Here is a 19,769-nt window from a genome sequence, read left to right on the forward strand (position 1 = left end):
ATTATCAAGGCATACTTTGGAGACCTCAAAATAATAATTTTATTTATTTATTTTTATTTAAAACATTTCTATCCTGCCCTAGTATAAAACAATAAATAATTTAAACACCATATTAAACTATTAAACAAATTTTTACGTAGCCTATCACGGCTACCCCCCCAAAAAAACCCCAGTATACGCAAATGGTGGTGGCTACAGCAGCCGCCATTTGCGTTCCCTATTTTTCGCCGATTTATCTTACGTAAATATTTATATTTTACATTATATAAATTATATAAATATTTACGTAAGATAAAACAGCGAAAAAAAGGGGAATGCAACTAGCATAGTGGGTGCTAGTTGCATTCCTTCATTTTTCGCCGTTCTAGCCTACCTAAATATTTACGTAGACTAAAACGGTGAAAAATAAGGAACGCAAATGGTGGCCGCCGTAGCCGCCACCATTTGCATACGCCGTTGTTGTTGGGTTTTTTTTTTTACCCAGAAGTGATAGGCTACGTAAAGACTTACGTAGCCTATCACGTCTAGGTAAAAAAAAAACAGACTGCAAATGGTGGCCGCGGCAGCCGGTCAAAAGACCAGCTGCCGCCGCCGCTGGAGCCGGCGCCGTCCGGAACATCCACCCTAGGTAACTCTTGTCCCGGGGGGGATCCGCAGGGGGGCGGGGGCCGTTCCGCCATGGATTTCGAGGGGCCAAATGCCAGTGCATTCGGCCTCACTGAAATCCGTGGCAGAATTCTCTGCCATCTCTACTTCCAACAGATCTCAGTTCTTGGGCAGGCATATACAGGGAGAGGCGGTCCCTCAAATATTGAGGCCCCAAGCCGCTTAGGGATTTAAATGTCATCACCAAAACCTTGAATTCTGACTGGAAGCATATTGGCAGCCAGTGGAATTCCTTTAAAACCTGTGTTATATGGTTTTTATGGGGTGTTTCGGTCAGCAGCCTAGCTGCTGCATTTTGCACTAGCTGCAACTTACGAGTCGTCTTCAAGGGCAGGCCCATGTAAAGTGCATTGTAATAGTCTAATCGGGAAATTAACAGCACATGTACTACTGTGGCTAGGTTATCCCTAACAATGAGTTAAATCCAATGTTGTACGAATGGGCTTCTGCTCACGCAGTGGGACTTGCCCTTGCTTACCTGTGTTCCAGCCTCCCCGCCACACACATATACCCCAAATCTGTTCCAGAGAGTCCCCAACCCTCCAGAATAGATATGGGGGCATACAAGGGGCTGCAAGGGAGAGGAGAAATCTCTTCCACCAGCTGGCAGATGGCCAGCACTGGATACAACCCAAGGTCCGTACGTTACTTCCTAACTATTGCCTATAGCAAAGGTTGAATCTCTTTCAGCCTGATTGCCAAATTCCATTTTGGAGATGCTCTCAGGGGTTGCATTCCAGTGGTGAGTGGAGCCAAAGGCAAAAGTGAAATAGGCAAAGGAAAAATATCAAAAATAAAATAAAAAAAAAAGTGAAATAGGCAAAGGCAAAGGAAAAATATCAAAAATACCATTTAGACCATTTATTTTAGCTTAAAATTCTTACTGCCAGTAACTAAGCCTTAAGAGAGGGAGTTCAACCCTTTAGGATTGGGAGCGGGGGGGGGGGGAGGGTGAAACTGCACAAAAGCTGGGAAACCACCAAACGAAGAAACACCCCCACACTTCTAGAGCCCAAAATAACTTTGTCAAAGCTTTTGGCTCTGTGCAAGCTCATTTTGCTCATGCTCAGGTCTTATGAGAACTTGAATAGGAGACCTGACTTCACTCACCAAGGAAGCCTGCCCATAAACATCAGCCATGCATCTTTTGTTTTGTTTCAGTTAGACGTGGCAAGACATGAACAACATTATTTCATATTTAGACAAAAAGATTCTGCATCAATCAGCTGTTCTAATTTACATCTATAGCATATAAACTTCACCTTGGCCCAGCAGCAAAAGGCAGGAAGGCATGAGAGTTTCTGCTGGATACGTTCTCAGGAGTAAACCTCTGAGGGTCAAACACCTAAAACAAAAGTATTCTCTTTCATTATTTTTAAGAAACCTGCTAAGCCACAGTTTTGTATGTTACTAGAGATATAGATATATTCTATTTCTTCAGCTACTTTAATGGACACAGTTATTAGAGAGTGTTAATCAGTTTTGAAATCTCTCTCAGATGCCATAAAAATTGTAAACTGCCCAAATCATTTATCACTTTTCTTAATCTATGAAATATATATGAAGCTGCATTGTACCAAGGAGGACCACTGGTCCATCTAACTCAGTATTGTCAACACTAGCCTTTTCCAAGCAGGTGCCCTCTAGATGTGTTGGACTACCTATCATTTAAGACCAGGCTGCTGGCTGAGTATGATGAGAATTGTAGGCCAACACATCTGGAGGACACCAGCTTGGGGAAGGCAGTAGCTCTCCAGAGGTTCAGACAGGAGTCTTTCCCAACCCTACCTTGAGATGCTTGGGGTCAAACTTGGTTCTTCCTGCATGTAAAGCATGTGCTCTGTCACTGAGCTGTGGCTGTTCCCCAAATTTTAAAAAATACCTCTCATGTGACTGTCATTGCAGGTGGTAATACAGACTTGAATTACTTGGTTAAAGCTGTCCCATGCCACTGAATGCATTGCAAAAATCTGAACAGAGTATTGTTTGGCAATGATGACATCTCAAGCTCCCGCTTTAACTTTTATGAGGTGGTTTTTGCAGCATTCCTAAGTGCTATCTAGATTTTTGAAGGCAGCAGGTTCTGAAGGCAGCAGCCAGAACAGTCTCACAGCAGTGTGCATTAAAAGCCAGCAATGACTTTGCTCTCCGAAACTGAAGGAGCATTCCTGCCTTACAGAAAAGTAGGGATGTCAGAGAATTTCGCCACGAATCTCGGGGAGGCCAAATGCCAGCGCATTCGGCCCCCCGAAATCGGTGGCGAAACAGTCTGCCCCCCCGCCCCCTCCCCCCGGGACGGGACTTACCTTGGGCGAATCTTCCTGACGGCGGCGGCTCGGCAGCGGCCGGTCTTCCAACCAGCTGCCGCCGCCGCTGCCATTTCCAGTAAAAAAAACCCCCCAAAAACGTGATAGGCTACGTAAAGATTTATGTAGCCTATCACGGCTAGATTTTTAAAAAATACCGTGATAGGCTACGTGACTGTTTATGTAGCCTATCACAGCTGAGCAAAAAAACACGCGTACGCAAATGGCGGCACCCATGGGCGCTGCCATTTGTGTTCCTTATTTTGGCACGTCTAGTCTACATAAACATTTACGTAGACTATGGCAAAAATAAGGGGAACGCAAATAGCGTAACGTCTATGCCGCCATTTGCGTACGCGCGTTTTTTGTTTTTACTCAGCCATGATAGGCTACGTAAACATTTATGTAGCCTATCACGGCTGATTGCAGGGACGCAAACGGCGGCGGCTATGGCCGCCGCCATTTGTGGACCCGGCCGGCCAGGATTCGGGGGGGGAGGGACGGAGTGCCTCTCCCCCTGGCCAGAATTTCGGTGGGAGGGATGGAGCGCCTCCCTCCCCACCTCAAATCAAATTTCGTGAAAAGGTAAGTGACTTTCGTACATCCCTACAGAAAAGTAGTTAGAATGTCAAAAGATCATACCTCTGGATCATTCCATATGCTGGGGTTCTTGTGGATGAGATGAATGCTTATTGCAACCCAAGAACCTGAGAAGCAATCAACATGGAAAAGGAGTCAACTCCAATACCCATCCCATGGAGTCAATCCAGGAGGATACCATGGTCGATGGTATCAAAAGCCAATGAGAGATCGAGCAGAATTAACATGGTTGCACTCCCCTTGTTCCTCTCTCGATAAAGATCATCCATCAGGGTGACCAAGGCTGATTCAGTCCCATAACCAGGACGAAACCCAGATTGAAATGGGTCTCGATAATCAGTATCCTCCAAGAGTGCCTGCAGTTGGTCCACCATGACCTTCTCAAGTACCTTCCCTAGAAAAGGGGTATTTGCGACTGGGTGGTAGTTGTCTAATACCATTGGGTCCAGAGTGGGCTTCTTCAGGAGTGGCCACACTACTGCCTCCTTAAGGACAGCAGGGACCACCCCTTCCCGTAGGGAAGCATTTATCACTCCCTGGACCCACCCAGTCATACCCCCTCGGCTAGCCCTCTATGGCTGAATACACACGTTATCTGGCAGGCAGGCTGGAAGAGGTTATTTTTTTTATCTGCTTTTGTTTATTTCTAGCACACACTAAGTGAGTATTTTGAATGTATCTTGAATGAACACAGTCAGTGCCTGGCCCAGAAGGGCCGCTGTTTTTTGAATGCTGGAAACCTCCTCCCGGTGGACCCACACTTCCTCCAGCCCATCTCCTCCATGGTGGCCTGCCTAAGCCTCCTGGGGATGAGCGATGGAGAGCTTGCAGGAGTTCCAGCGGCCTTCCACTATCAGCCTTCTGCGTGCCCCTGCTGCCGGCCTGCTGGGACGTGGGGGCCTCTTCCCCCAGAAAGCCCGATTGGTGCTGCCTCCTTAAGTGCAGGAGCAGGCTGCTGGTGCTGTAGTGCCCTGGCTGTTTCCTCCTGCTGAGAGACGCCGTGCAGTGGTAGCACACGGCAGTGCTGGGATCTGCTCCCAACTCAAAGTGGTCCCACACAATGCTGCCCTGATGTTTTGGGGGAGCAGGAGATGTAGACTGCCTGCCTTGAGTCTGGGGGGGCACCACACGAGCTGGAGGAACAATGGAAGAGGGGTCGGGTGCTGGAGCTTCCACCTGCTGCTCCTCCTCCAACACACCTTGGAGGATTTCCTCCTCTCCACCCTGCACCATGCTGAGAATGTCAGACACCTCTGACCTGATGTGCATCAGTGGGCTCCCCTCTTCCACTGCAGAAGGAGATGCTGCTCCGCCTTGGGCAAGAGTGCGACTACTGCACCTGCCCATGACAGCCTCCTCGAACAGTGACCTCCGGACCAGGGATGGCGGAGAATTTCTCCATGAATCTTCGGGAGGCCGAGTGCCGACGCATTCGGCCCCCCGAAATTGGTGGGGAAATTCTCCGCCAGCCCCCCGCCCCCCCCTGGGATGGGACTTACCTTCGGCGAATGTCCCTCTCGGTGGCGGGTCCCGGCGGCGGTTCGGCGGGGTCGGCAGCCAGTCTCCTGACCAGCTGTCGCTGTGGCCATTACAAAAAAAAAAGTACAGTAAAAAAAAACACACACACACCCGTGATAGGCTATGTGACGATTTACGTAGCCTATCACGGCTAGATTTCCAAAGTCAGCCGTGATAGGCTACGTAAAATGTCACGTAGCCTATCACGGGTGACTTTGAAAAAAAAAAAGCGCGTACGCAAATGGCGGCGCCCCATGGGCGCCGCCATCTGTGTTCCTTATTTGGACAGGGATTGGACAGGGCTATTTGCGTTGCCCTTATTTTTGCCGTAGTGTACGTAAATCTTTACGTAGACTACCCCTGTCCAAATAAGGAATGCAAATGGTGGCGCTCATGGGGCGCCGCCATTTGCGTATGCGCTTTTTTTTTTTCCAAAGTCACCCGTGATAGGCTACGTGACGATTTACGTAGCCTATGACGGCTGACTTTGGAAATCTAGCCGTGATAGGCTACGTAAATCGTCACGTAGCCTATCACGGGTGTGTGGGGTTTTTTTATTGTACTTTTTTTTTCCGTGGCCGGGGAGACGGGGCGCTCCTCCCCGGCCTGAATTTCGGCCGGGTGAGGCGGGGCGCCTCCCCGCGCCTGAACTTCGGGGGGAGAACTGAAGCGCCTCCCCCCCACCGCGAAGCAAGCTGCAGGACAAGGTAAGTCCCTTTCGTCCATCCCTACACCAGACGCACCGCAACTGGCCTCCGCGCTCTGCTGCCCTACTGCACCGGGACGCACTCCCTGGGCTTGCCTAACGGTGCTGGTAGTGACATCAGCACCTCGCCAACACTCCGAAGATGCCTCATATAGCGCTGAATTGCTTTGCCACACAGCGGAGTGTTATTGGAATAAGAAGGTAATTAATATAAATACTATGTGCCCCATGCTTTTTCCACACTCTCTTGAAATTTGGACTTATAGTGTAGTGGAATAACAACCTAGCATGCGTGCGCGCGTACGCACACACACACACGAGCTAAAGAAAGGCATAACTACCTAAGCAAATGACAGGTGTCTTTAATTTACTGTTTTATATTTCATGTTCTTTTATGGAAGGCACGGTAACTTCAAGAAATACAGGACGACGGCGCAGGTGATAAGAGCCAAATCAAACAACAATTTAAAAAAACCTTTTCTACTTTGGGAAGATCAACACAGAGAAGACACAGACGGTTCATTTCAGCACCCAGGCGGGGGGTGGGGGGGACACTACACACATAGGCTGCTATGCATTTCTTTAAGAATTTAGAAAGAAAGAAAGAAAAAACTAAATGCTTGAATATGACTTAAAAAGAAGGGCGAGGGAACATGCCCAGAAGTCAATGTTTGCTTTAAAAAACAGAAGTAAGACTGGGTTTTTAAAAATCTAAAAAAGACAGAGTGGACTGACAAAAATGACAAGGAAATAGAATGGAGAAAGCAGAAGTGGGGGTCAACCTTAAACAACAAATGCAGCCTTTTCCGGAGAGTCCACAAGTGACATAAATAAACAGGAATGGCAAGGGAGGGGGGAGAGTAGCAGCAACGAGCGAGGAAAAGCTATGTTAGTTTGAAAAAATATGGAAAGGAGAGATGAATCTAATGAAATACAAATAACAAACGAGTCGGAGGTAGCAGAAATATGAGAAGGCAGCTGGAAGAGGTGCTGCAAAAGACACTGTCCCAAACAGGCTGGACGAGCAAGGAAAGGATCCCACTACAATGAAGCTGTTTTCTTTTATTTAAATTTTGAGGAAAGCCTAATGGTGATAAAAATCAAATAAATTGAAGGAACAACTCCTAGGAATGCGCGCACGCGCACACGCACACATACACGATCATTTACCCACACCAGCCCTCTCCCAAAGACACAGCTAGCACCATAACCAAATGCAGCCTTTCGCCAAAGTATATATACCCCCTTCCTCCACCACTCTCCCTGTGATTGGAGACTGCTGGCGTCAGTTCTGGCTGAGAGTTCCTATTTGCGCTCCCTCCTCCTTCTGCACTTGCCTTCCCTCCTCTTCCTGCTTCTGCTCGCCTTCCACCTCCCTCCCTCCTTCCTCCTCCTCCTCCTCATGCCCCTCCACGTGAGTGTTCAGAAGTTGATACATTTTGGAGACAGCCTGTCTGGACTGCTCAGGCATTCAATAGAGCTCTGAATATACAAGGTGGAGGAGGCGCTTCGGGGGGGGGTGCGCCTCGGTACTGCTCTGATCTGCCTCGTATCACAAGGATTTTGCTCCGAATAAGCCCACTTCGCCTCATTATTCGGACTTCATTACGAGGTGGTGCACAGCCCTGGTTGTGATCCTGCATTTAAAATGGAAGCAGAAAGCCCCATTTTAAATTCAGGATTTTAAGCTGGTGTAGAGATGCCCTTTGTCTACTCTTTTCTGTGCACCAAGGTAAGTTATTGGACCATCAGGCCAAGAAAGGGGGAGGTGGTGGCGATGCTCACAGGACTGAAGCAAGCAGGGCCCTGACTGCCCGGTTCACATTGTTTTATAGGCAATTTGTTTTCATTTTTGTTAGCATACCCTGGGTACTGTAGCACAGAACAGGAAGGGGCAATTATTTTCAAGTAAATAAAAAGTAATTAACCTACTTAAAGCTAAGACACTATTTTACGTATGTGTGAGCTCTAACAAAGAGGATGGGTTGCATATAGGTTTATAGAACATATACAAACAAATTCTGGCTATGAGGATAGAATAAAATGAAGCAAACCTTCAGGTAAAGTCCGTCCATCAAAAAATGTAATAGGGTTGCTGAGCTCTCGAGCCACTCCTGGTACTGGAGGGTAAAGGCGGAGGCTCTCTTTAATGCATAATGTACAGTAGGTCATCTTGCTAAGATCATCCCTGGAAAAGATCAAAGGCAGGGTGAGTCAATAAATAGGTGAAATTTCCATCCAGGCAGCCTAGATCATGTGTTGGGTGCAAGTACCTAATTAGGCAGGATTAGGCAGGCTAATCCTATGGTCCCACAATGCCAGTAGCTGTTATGCCAGTGCTTGCCCCTGCATATTGTTGAGGCGCTACACTCTCCAAACAGCAAGAGCACAATCACTGCAGTAGAACCAAAAGCTAATATAACACCATCAACAGCCACTTGGTCACCACCCACCAATCCCATCACTCACTGGCATAACCCATTTATGGAGGGCACCAATCAACATGTAATTATGGCAGAAAAAAATGATCACAAAACCACTTTCTCCAAGGCACCAGACACAAGTAAACTGCCAAGTAAACAACACCCACCTCCCAATGCAGAGCTTCTGGAGTCCTTGTAAATAGGGGTGATTTGCTAGACATTATATACTTGTGTACTGCCCCAGCTGTGGGCTTTGAACTCTTAGGTTAGAGGTGCCAAGATAGTGGTAAATCTGATCCAGGTTTACTTACAAGGCGATACTTTATTGAGTACAATCAGCATACAGGTGTACCCAAAGATCAGACAGCTTCTCTGAACCAGGAGCCAAGGGGTAACATGGGTTTTATAGCATGTATGTCAGCAGTGAGGTAGCATGACAACAGCAAGCATTAATTAGCATTCATCTACCACTTTCCCATCATAGACTAGCAGTGCTTGTTTCTCAGCCCAGCCACCTGCAGCTTTAAGACAAACAAACTTCACTTCCCAGGCCCATCCTGATAAGCCGTTCTAGCTTATTAGTATGGAATGTGCCAAGGCCGCTGCTGTGGACCTTTGACTCATCATGGTAAATCAAGAGGCCTGTTAGGGAAAGCAGCAGCCAACTGGCTAAAGTCAGAGAGCTAAGCCCCTCTAAAACTATTAATAGCTTGGTTCAGGCCTGGGGCCCTACAACTTGGACTACCAAAATTGTGTGACAAAGTCCCTCACCAAAATTACCTGAGTAAGCCCAGCAGACATGGGATAAGAGGCATGATTGTTTTATGGATTAGCAACCAATTAAAAAACAGAAATGGCTCCTCAGCATGATGGCTATATATTACCTCTGGTATCAGAGCCAGTATGCCTTTTATACCAGTTTCTGGGAACACTAGCAGAATAATGTGATTGCACTCATGTCCTCCTTGTGGCTTCGCACAGGCATCTTTGACCACTGTGGGAATAGAATATTGGACAAGAACAGGTTGCAGAATGTCAATCCACAGAATGCTGTATTAGATAACCCTTTGGTGTGATCCAGCACAGCTCTTCCTACGTCTTTATATTAGAAAACAAAGGGTAGGAATAAACTGATGGCTCTCAGGATGGAGGGAAGAAAGCAGGAAGTCCTGCAAGGATCTGTATTGGGTTTGGCACTCTTTAACCTGTCCATAAATGATCTGGAATTATGTGTGAGCAGTGAAGCAGGCAAGCAGCCAAGTTTGCAGATGATCCAAAATTGCTGAGGACAGCGGCTGCTGGTACCGGGGGCAGAAACAACTTCTGAGTGAGTCCCAGGGCCATGTTTCCACCAGCAATTTACTCCAACCCGCCTGCGTGGTGAGGTCTCTGTGCTTCCATAACGTCATAGCCATTCAGCCCCAACCCCGCATTTTACTGCGGAAAAACCACTTCTTCTGAGACTGCTTATAGTCCAACTTTTCCTGCTTACTTCAGCTCCATTACTGACCTGTTTCCACAACCGCACTGGGTTCGGTATCATAGTCCTGCCCCTGGGGTGTGTAGCCTGGCCCTTGTGGGTGTGTCGCTCACCTGCCCATGACCTCACCAAGCAGCGTGTGAAGGAGAGGGGGAGATGATACTGGAGGGAGCAGTCAGTCAGGCCGAGATGAAGAGATGCACAAAGAAGCACCCCTGGCATATTTGTGTATATTGTTTGTGTGCTTTTATGTGCTTTTTTGTACATGGCTTTTAAACTTTTTATATTATATTTAATGCTTTAACTTCTGTAAACCGCCCAGAGTGCTTCGGCTATGGGGTGGTATAGAAATGCAATAAATAAATAAACATCCCAGCGCAGTATCCGTCCACCCTGGGTATCCATATGAAGTTCCCCGTCAAGGTGGTGGCAGGGAAATCAGGAGAGCTGCAAGGAGGGCTTCACAGAGAGTCGTTAAGTCATTAAGGCGTGTCCCCAGTTTAGGGGAATAAAGGATTTTAAAGGGGGGGGGATGCTGCACACATGACTTTGCTTTTATGTTCCTCTTTGTTAAGACAAAATTGCACTTTAACTCCACACTTGGGGGGGGGGGGTAAAAGGGGGGGATGCTGCACACACACAACTTTGCTTTTTTGCTCCTTTGTTAAAGCAAAATTCCACTTTAGAACTCACTTTAAAGGAAAAAACAAAAGGGCTTGGGAGGCAGGGAGGAGACTGGCCAGAGTGGGAAAATGGAGCAGAGAAGAGGGGGGCGAAGGGGGCAGAGACGAAGAGATGCACAACTAGTATATCATCCACTGGCTCTCCTCGCCATTTGCTCCCTGTGTATTTCCCCTTTAGCGCTTTGTCCTGCTTTGTGTGGGCATGTGCTAGGGGATGTTACTTCTGAGTAAACCCATTGGCTGGAAAGGTTTCCTTTCCTGGGAGTAAATGCCATTGAAATCTGTGTGGCTTGCTTCTGAGTAGGCAAGCATTGTAAGTCAGGGAGAGCCAGTGCCTGCAGAAGAAGCCAGCACCACCACCGGGGAAGAGGCGTGCCTGCTGCTGCTGGGCCTGCTGCTGCTGCCACCACCACCACCACCAGGCCTTCCCCACGGTCTTCTGCCTGGCAGACTGCCAGTCCCTGCAGGACCAGGCCCCCAGGTACTGAGCCAGCTGTGCTGCTTCCACCTGCCCTTCCCTGGAGGGGTTACATAAGCTGGCTGGCTGAGGTGGCCTGGGAGAGCCAAGGCCTGCAGGAGAAGCCGCCGCCGCCACCACCACCGGAGAAGAGGCGGGCCTGCTGCCACCGCCACCGCCACCAGGCCTTCCCTGCGGACCTCTGCCTAGCATTATTTTTAAGGGGATTTTTTAGTTGTCGTTTAATTTCTGGGGGATTCCGTTGTGTTTTTAGGGGTGGGTAGCATGCCTGATAGGTGGGAGTGAGGGGGCATGTGTCCACCTGATGGAGGCAGTGGGGGGAGTGTTGTGGGCCAGAACATACCGAGGCTGGGTGGCAGGTGCTGGTGAAGTGCTAGGGACAGGCCATGCCAGGTAAGGGGAACAAGGGAGAGATGTGTAGTATCTGTCTCCTGCTCCGGGCCTGTTCAGAGCGAAAGGATGGCTGGGGGAGGCGTGACTCCATCTTCTGGCCTTCGTTTGCTGCTCTGTAATGCCAGGTCTGTTACCCAGAAAACCTCCTTCTTCCATGACATGATCCTGGATGAGGGTGCAGACCTGGCATGTATTACAGAGACCTGGCTGGCCAAGGCTGCTGCTCCAACTCTTGCAGCCATGTGTCCAGCTGGATTTTCATATGCACAGCAGCCGAGGGCTGGGGATTGGGGAGGGGGAGCGGCTGTTATCTTCGGAGAGTCCTTGGTCTTCACCAGACCCCCTGTCTGGGAGACCAAGCTTGCTGAGTGCATGTACTGGAGGTTGGGCCCGAAGGGCAATCTGGGGATTCTGCTTGTGTACCGTCCACCCTGCTGCACGACTGACTCCCTGGCCGAGGTGCTTGAGGTGGTCTCTGATGTGCGTGTACAGTCCCCTAACTTACTGGTGTTGGGGGACTTCAACGTACATTTGGAGGCCATCCTCACAGGAGCGCCTCGGGACTTCATGGAGACCATGGCTTCCTGGGAGCTGCACCATATTCTAACTGGGCCCACCCATGTAGCCAGTCATGCACTAGACCTTGTGTTTGTTTCTGGAGAAGCGGGGAGTGATCTGGAAGTCGGGGGTATATCTACCACCCCCTTGTCATGGTCAGATCACTATCTGGTGATGTTAGACTTCTCGGATCCACAACCCCTCCGCAGGGGTGGAGGACCCATTAAAATGGTCCGCCCCAGGCGTCTTATGGATCTGAATGGATTCCTGAATGCGCTTGGGGATTCTCTGGAGCATGCCAATGGCCTCTCGGTTGAAACCCTGGTGGGTGGCTGGAATGCCGCAATCACTGAGGCATTAGATTGGGTGGCTCCGAAACGCCCTCTCCCCCTGAACAGGGCTCAGGCTGCACCATGGTTCAATCCGCGGTTATGAGCCCTGAAGCAGGAGGTGAGACGGCTGGAGCGCCGGTGGCGGAAGTCTCACTCCAAAGATGATCAGACACAGGCTAGAGCTGTATCTTCAGCCTATCGCGTGGCGGTGAAGGCAGCAAAAAAGGAATATTATGCTGCCTCCATCGCGTCTGCAGAGTGCTGTCCCAGGAGGCTGTTCCAAGTGGTCCAGAGCCTGGTCGGTCCTGTGGCTCCGGAACCACTGGAGCATTCTAAGTCCTCCTGTGAGGCCTTGGCAAGGCACTTTGCAGATAAAATTGATCAGATTAGGAGTGTTACTCCACACGCTGTGGATACAGTTAGTGAGCAAGAGGTGGCCTGTGGCAAACCGCTTTTGTGGGATCGGTTCCAGCTTCTTCCTTCTGATGAAGTGGACAAGGTGCTTTCATCTGTAAGGCCGACCACCTGCTTACTTGATCCTTGCCCATCTAGGGATGGACGAGAATTCTGCCACATATCTTGGTGAGGCCGAATGCCAGTGCATTCGGTCCCCTGAAATCTGTGGCAGAACAGCCTGCCACACCCTTGCCCCCCCGCGGATCCCCCCGGGACAAGACTTACCTGGGGCAGATGTTCCGGGCGGCGGCGGCTGGTTTTCCGACTGGCTGCCGCTGCCACCATTTACAGTCCGGTCGCCTGCTTTTTTTTTTTTTACAGAGACGTGATAGGCTACGTAAAGACTTACGTAGCCTATTGCATCCCAGTTAAAACAAAAAACAAAACGGCGTACGCAAAAGGCGGCAGCTACGGCCGCCGCCATTTGCGTTTCTTATTTTTCGCCGTCTTAGTCTACGTAAATATTTACGTAGGAAGGCCTGGCGTGCTATCGTCCATGGGGTCACGAGGAGTCGGACACGAATGAACGACAACAAAATATTTACGTAGACTAAAACGGCGACTCAAAAAGGGACGCAAATAGCGCCCACTACACTATTTGCCTTTATTTTCGCCGTAATAGTCTACATAAATATTTACGTAGACTAAGATGGCGAAAAATAAGGAATGCAAATGGCGATGGCCGTAGCCGCCGCCATTTGCGTACGGGTTTTTTTTTTTTTTTACCCAGAGCCCTCCGCAGCCGGAAATCTGGCTGCAGACGGCCCTGGCCGGCTGCTCCACGGAGCCACCACGGAGCACAGCCGGCCATTGAGAATTCCGGGGGGGAGGACCGGATCGCCTCCCCCCCCCGTTGAGGATTCCAGGGGGAGGGACGGAACGCCTCCCCCCCCCCCACCATGAACATAATCCGTGGAAAGGTAAATGACTTTCATACATACCTATGCCCATCTTGGCTCATTATGGGCTGCAGAGAGAGACTAGCTGAGGAGATCAGGGCAGTGGTGAATGCCTCCCTTGAGGAGGGAGTGATGCCATCAGCCCTCAAGGAGGCAGTGATAAGACCGCTCTTAAAGAAGCCCTCCTTGGATCCCCAAGTTCTGAACAACTTTTGCCCAGTCTCAAATCTGCCATTTTTGGGCAAGGTGATTGAGCGGGTGGTGGCGATGCAGTTGAAGGCACACTTGGAAGAAACCGATTATCTAGACCCATTTCAGTCGGGCTTCAGGCTTGGGCATGGGACAGAAATGGCCTTGGTCGCCTTGGTGGATGATATGAGGAGGGCTCTGGATAGGGGTGAATGCTCCTTCCTTGTTCTCCTCGACCTCTCAGCGGCTTTTGATACCGTTGACCATGGTATCCTCCTGGACCGCCTGGAGGGGCTGGGCATTGGAGACACCGTATTGCGGTGGTTCCGGTCCTTCCTCTCCAGCAGGTACCAGGGGTAGCATTGGGAGAGGAGGTTTCGGACCCGTGGCCACTCACTTGTGGGGTGCCACAGGGTTCCATCCTCTCCCCAATGCTATTTAACATCTATGTGAAGCCACTGGGGGCTATCATCAGGAGGTTTGGGGTGTGGTGTCATCAGTATGCGGATGACACACAGCTCTACCTCTCATTCAAATCTTCACCAAGGTTGGCCGTAGAATCCCTGTCCAAATGTCTGGAGACGGTGAGTGGCTGGATGGGGAGGAATAAGCTGAACCCTGACAAGACCGAGGTACTTTTGGTGGGAGACAACAGGAGGCTGGGGCATGTTGACCTGGTGTTGAATGGGGTACGGCTTCCCTTGAAAGACCAGGTCCGCAGCCCGGGGGTCATTTTGGACTCCCAGCTGTCCATGGAGGCTCAGGTGTCAGCTGTGAGCCGGACAGTGCTGTATCAACTCCATCTGATACGGCGGCTGCGCCCCTTCCTTCCCGACCATCTGCTCCCATTGGTAGTACATGCCCTGGTCGCCTCTCATTTAGACTACTGTAATGCGCTCTACGTGGGGTTACCCTTGAAGATGGTTCAGAAACTGCAGCTGGTACAGAACACGGCGGCTCGCCTGATTAAAGGCAGCCGCCGGTGAGATCATATCACTCCAGTGCTGAAGGAGTTGCACTGGTTACCAGTTGTTTTCCAGGCCAAATTCAAGGTGTTGGTTTTGACCTTTAAAACCCTATATGGTTCTGGCGCAGCCTATCTTAAGGAGCGCCTCCAGCAGCACCAGACAGGCCGCTCAACAAGATCAGCCTTGGACGGCTTTCTCTCTGTCCCATCAGCCAGGACATCTAGACTGGTGGGGATGAGGGAGAGGGCCTTTTCTGTGGTGGCCCCCACTCTGTGGAACTCCCTCCCTAAGGAACTCCGTTATGCCCCCTCTTTAATGAGCTTCCACCGTGCATTAAAAACTTGGTTGTTCAGGCAGGCATTTGGGGTGGGTTAGGGTATTTTAGAAAATGTTTTTATTGTAGAATTTTATTGTTTTAAACTGTTTTATTATACGTTGTACATCGCACAGAGTGGCTGAGTGACCAGCCAGATGGGCGGTTAATAAATTTAATAAATAAAATTTAATAATAATAAATAAAAGTCTACTTACTATAACAGTCTTAAGGTCTCCCATCCCCTTCAATGCATTTACTTGGAACTTCCCCCTCCCATTGACTTCACTGACTGCTTCTTCTCCCTTTTGCTCACCAGTTTGATGGCTTTTTTCCTCCCAGGTGATGGGGAAGTCTGCCTTCTCAGCCACACAGGAGAAAGGCTTGACAGTTAGGATTTCAGTGGGTATTAAAAGTGCCTTCAACTGGGAAGCCAGCCAGCCACTACCTCTTCTTCTAGCTAGGGATGTCAGAGAATTCCGCCACGGGTCTCGGGGAGGCCGAATGCCAGTGCATTCGGCCCCCTGAAATCGGTGGCAGAATGGCCTGCCACCCCCCTGCCCTCCCTGGGACAAGACTTACCTGGGGCGGATCTTCCGGGTGGTGGTGGCTCCAGCAGCGGCTCTGGCGACTGCGGCGGCTGGTCTTTTGACCGGCCGCCGCCATTTCCAGTTGTTTTTTTTTAAAAAAAGACATGATAGGCTACGTAAAGATTTATGTAGCCTATCACGGCTAGGTTTAAAAAAAACAAACAAACCGTGACAGGCTACGTAAATGTTTATGTAGCCTATCACGTCTGACTTTAAAAAAACAAAACCATGTGTACGCAAATGGCGGCGGCTACAGCCGCCACCATTTGCGTTCCTTATTTTGGCACGTCTTAGTCTACGTCAAGATTTACGTAGACTAAGACGGCGAAAATAAGGGGAATGCAAATAGCGTAGCGTCCACTACGCTATTTGCGTTCCCCTTATTTTCACCGTCTTAGTCTACATAAATCTTGACGTAGACTAAGATGTGCCAAAATAAGGAACGCAAATGGCGGCGGCCTTGGCCGCCGCCATTTGCATACGCACGTTGTTGTTTTTTTAAGTCAGATGCGATAGGCTATGTAAACAATTACGTAGCCTATCACGGCTGACTGCAGGGACGCAAATGGTGGCGGCTACGGCTGCCGCCATTTGCATCCCTGCTAGCCAGCGGCCAGATGTCCGGCTGCTGGCGGAGCCAGCTGGCAGCTCCGCAGAATCCCTGCGGAGCGGAGCTGGCCGGCCAGGATTCCGGGGGGGAGGCACAGAGCGCCTCCCCCCCCCAGCGAGGATTCCGGGGGGAGGGACGGAATGCCTCCCCCCCACCATCAACATAATCCGCGAACAGCCAAGTGACTCCTACATCCCTACTTCTAGCCCACTTTGCAGGGTTGTTGGGAAGCTGGAATAAGGGAGAAGAGCAACAACAGTGGTGGGGAGAGGGAGAGAACCAGCTGCTATCTTTTCTCCTAGCCTACCTTACAGGGATGGGGATGCTGCACACACAACTTTGCTTTTTCACTCCTTCATTAAAGTGAAATTGCACTTTAAGTCCCCATTTTAAGGAGGAAAGGGGGCTTAAAAGGGGGGGGAGGCTGCACACATGACTTTGCTTAAAGGAAAAAGCAGAAGGGCTCGGAAGGCAGGGAGGAGACTTGCCAGAGCAGGAAACTGGAGCGGATCAGAAGGGGGTGAGGGAGGGTGGAATCGGCAAGAGGAGGAGGTGGGGATACTGATGAGGTAATCAGACCCAACCCAGACTCCACTCAGACTTCACCCAGCCATGAAGAAAATAATTTGATTACAGCTCAGTGGAAACAGCACAGAGCCCCAGGCTACAGCTATGATAAGCCCAGTCTTTAAGGACTGTGGAAACATGAAAAGGAGAAGATGCGACCATCACAACAAAGTTGCAAACAAAGCGAAGCCGATAGCATGGAAACATGCCCCAGGTTCCAAATAAACTCTGCTCTTTCCTCAACACTCTTCCACCCACCACTGCCCATTTTCTCCATTGCACTGGTATATCCTGCTGCAAGAAGGTTTAGCCAGAAGTAGTTGATTCAGTGGTCAATACCATATTCTCTATGCCAACACATTATTTTGCTCTGCTGCCACGAGGGAATTGTGTAGTGATCATGTCCTGCCTAGAGGACATCATTCAGGGATAGAATTTCTCTGTTATAGATGGATCTCAACTCTCACACTCTGGAATGAGGAACAGCAGTTCCCTTTATGCTTTCCGCATATGAAGATGCAACATCCTTTAGTTTTATGGACACACTGTAATATGAAATAGGAAACCTAATGAGGGATATCAAACCTCAGAACTTTAGCTTGTAATGTATTACAATAAAAATATGTCCAAAAAACCTAGCTTGCTCTGAGAGCAGAACCACTTATTACCAAAAAGACGAGGCTGCTGCCCCCCAAAATAGCTCCCTTTCCATAATGTCTGCTGGAACTTACCTCTGCATTATGATTACTGTTTTGCCTGCTCCATAGAAGGAGGGGAAATGTTCTGCATAATAACTCCAGAACATGAGGCACATTGTGCTATACATTATGGAAAGTGATAGGTTGACGTAACACTGCCATTTTCAGCAGGCGCATCATCTGGATTGTAATCTATACTCCCATCTCCGTATTCACATTTCCTTAGCAAAATAACCTGACTGCTTAGCGGTTCCCTCAGTGTAAGCAAGACATATGTAGGCAGTTGCCATGGGAGGCCTGAGCCCTTCCACTATGCATCATGGCTGGGTTGTACCTATGTGCTTCCTGACTGGGCCTGACGGCTTATTTTCCCTGGTCTCTTCCTGATACACAAGGATGCTCACCAAGGACACTCACCAGGCCTTCATCTCAGCTTTTAAGGACAAGTGTGCACATGTGTGTTTTTCTTTTGCAGTGTTTCTTCCGTAAGCAAAATATGTTGTGAGATCGTATGGTTTTGCTCTCGCCTTTTCATTAAAGCTGTCTGCCTTTCAATAGTGGGTAAGAGTGAGAAATGCCAAGCAACCTGTGTGTGTGTGTTTCCTTCATTACATTTAGGGAAACTCAATTTTTAAAATAATAAAGGGAAAGAATTACACACATATTTTTATAGTAAAAACCTTGGCACTCCTTTATAACTAGGATTTAACAAACCATTCTCAAATAGTCTTAAAGTTGAAATTTGAGCAAAGGATGGAGCAGGGGGAGGAAAGGGATTTGTTCCTTTGCCTGTCCCGCTCCCTCCTCAACACACACACAACCTAGTGGCGGGCAGCAGGGGTATAGTGGTGAGCAGTGGCAGCAAAGCAGTGGAAACTGGTAAAAGCCAGCAGTAGGTAATGCTACTGGAGACTCGCTGCCCACTTTGGGATTAAGGATCAGCCAACTGTTCAGGCAATCTCTGACACTGAGGCATGCCCTGGAGGCCTGAGATGGGCTGGTGAATATCTTTTGCCAGTGTAGTGTCGTCCTGCACTGTACCCTTTGTTTCCTTGGGCATATCCTCGGGAAAATGCAAGTTTTCCCTTAAATTCATAGTGTGACAGAGAAATGATCCAATAAACATGAAACCTCACCATTGAATGGTGCCACGGTCCCCCAAAATGGCCTTTATCTCCTCCCTGCATCTCTGCTGATGCTCCAGGTTCTGTGCAAGGCAATATAGCAGCCAGGAGATCCCACTGGCTGTGGTGTCATGACCTTCAAACATGAAAGTGTCCACCTCAGCGCGCAGGTCTTCATCAGGTAGACCAATGCCATTTTCATCCTAAACACAGATAAACTTCACTAGTGGTAAGATTTTGTCCAGGAATCCACTGTTTCTGTGATCTAGTTCACGCGATCCAAACAGCCCACCATGGGTTATTTAAGCCACGGTGAGCCATGGTGCACGCTGGCCAGCATTTTGAATATGCTTGGGGGTTGTCATGTTGTCCGAACCCAGCCATTATGAGTTAGGTGAGGGTTAAAAAACCCATGGTCTGTTGTAAGGTTATGCAAGGGTTGTTTAATTTTCGCATAACCCATGATGGCCAGGTTCAGATGACATGGCAACCCCTAAGTGGGGGTTGCCCATTCAAAAGCATGCACCATGGCTTAAACAACCCACGATGGGGTGTTCTGATCTTGTGAACTGGCCCTGAATCTTATTGCTGCATCACATAATCATAGTGAAGCAAGTACCTGCAACACTGCATGATTTGCACATTCCTTTTCACAGAATGTGGATTTTCTTAGCACAGAAATGGGATATTGGTATTTATCGTGACGGTTCCTTCCTGTTTGGCAGACGGCGGCATCTAACAATGGCTTCACTCCTCCTATTGCACTGCTGGATGCCTCCTGTGCCAAACAGGAGACTACAGAACAAAAGCAACTTGAATGGGAGGTTCCTCCAATGCACAATAATAAAATAAATAAATACCGTATCATTTTGTCTTCCTTGAAGACAAAAGGAAGCTAATACCGATATTGAAGTATGGCTGCAATGTTTTCTGTGATCATATTGTGCTCTCTCCCCTCCCCAAAAAATTAGGTAAGCAACTTCTTTCTGTATCACTTGAAGCTTCCAGACACAAAAACAAAACCTCACATGTAGTGGATTACAATATCTAGCCTCACAGTTACAGAAGCAAGAATAAAAGTTGCAAGGTCCTTATTTGATTTTTAAGGTTCTACAGGTCCTTTGGAAATCACAGTCATATTGGAAATCACAGTCATATTCAGTGTAATAGATTCAGCCATGGACTTATGCCCCCGCCCCCCCCCCCCCATAC

General features: G+C 49.0%; 1 protein-coding gene across 1 annotated transcript in view; it reads right to left on the bottom strand.

The window, feature by feature from the left end:
• Positions 1 to 3,535: 3,535 nt before the first annotated feature.
• LOC146348207 (cytochrome P450 4B1-like) overlaps positions 3,536 to 19,769 on the bottom strand; it is a gene marked incomplete at its 5' end in the record, with an annotated part of 33,437 nt that continues 17,203 nt past the window's right edge. The window contains 3 exons of the mRNA XM_084851646.1: positions 3,536 to 3,679; positions 7,851 to 7,984; positions 18,570 to 18,760. Coding sequence (XP_084707772.1) covers positions 3,609 to 3,679; positions 7,851 to 7,984; positions 18,570 to 18,760 — 396 coding nt within the window. The remainder of the gene's footprint in view (positions 3,680 to 7,850; positions 7,985 to 18,569; positions 18,761 to 19,769) is intronic.

This window comes from Heloderma suspectum, chromosome 4 (genome assembly GCF_057233095.1).
Source record: "Heloderma suspectum isolate Gila_16-S chromosome 4, 16-S_ref, whole genome shotgun sequence".
NCBI lineage: Eukaryota > Metazoa > Chordata > Lepidosauria > Squamata > Helodermatidae > Heloderma > Heloderma suspectum.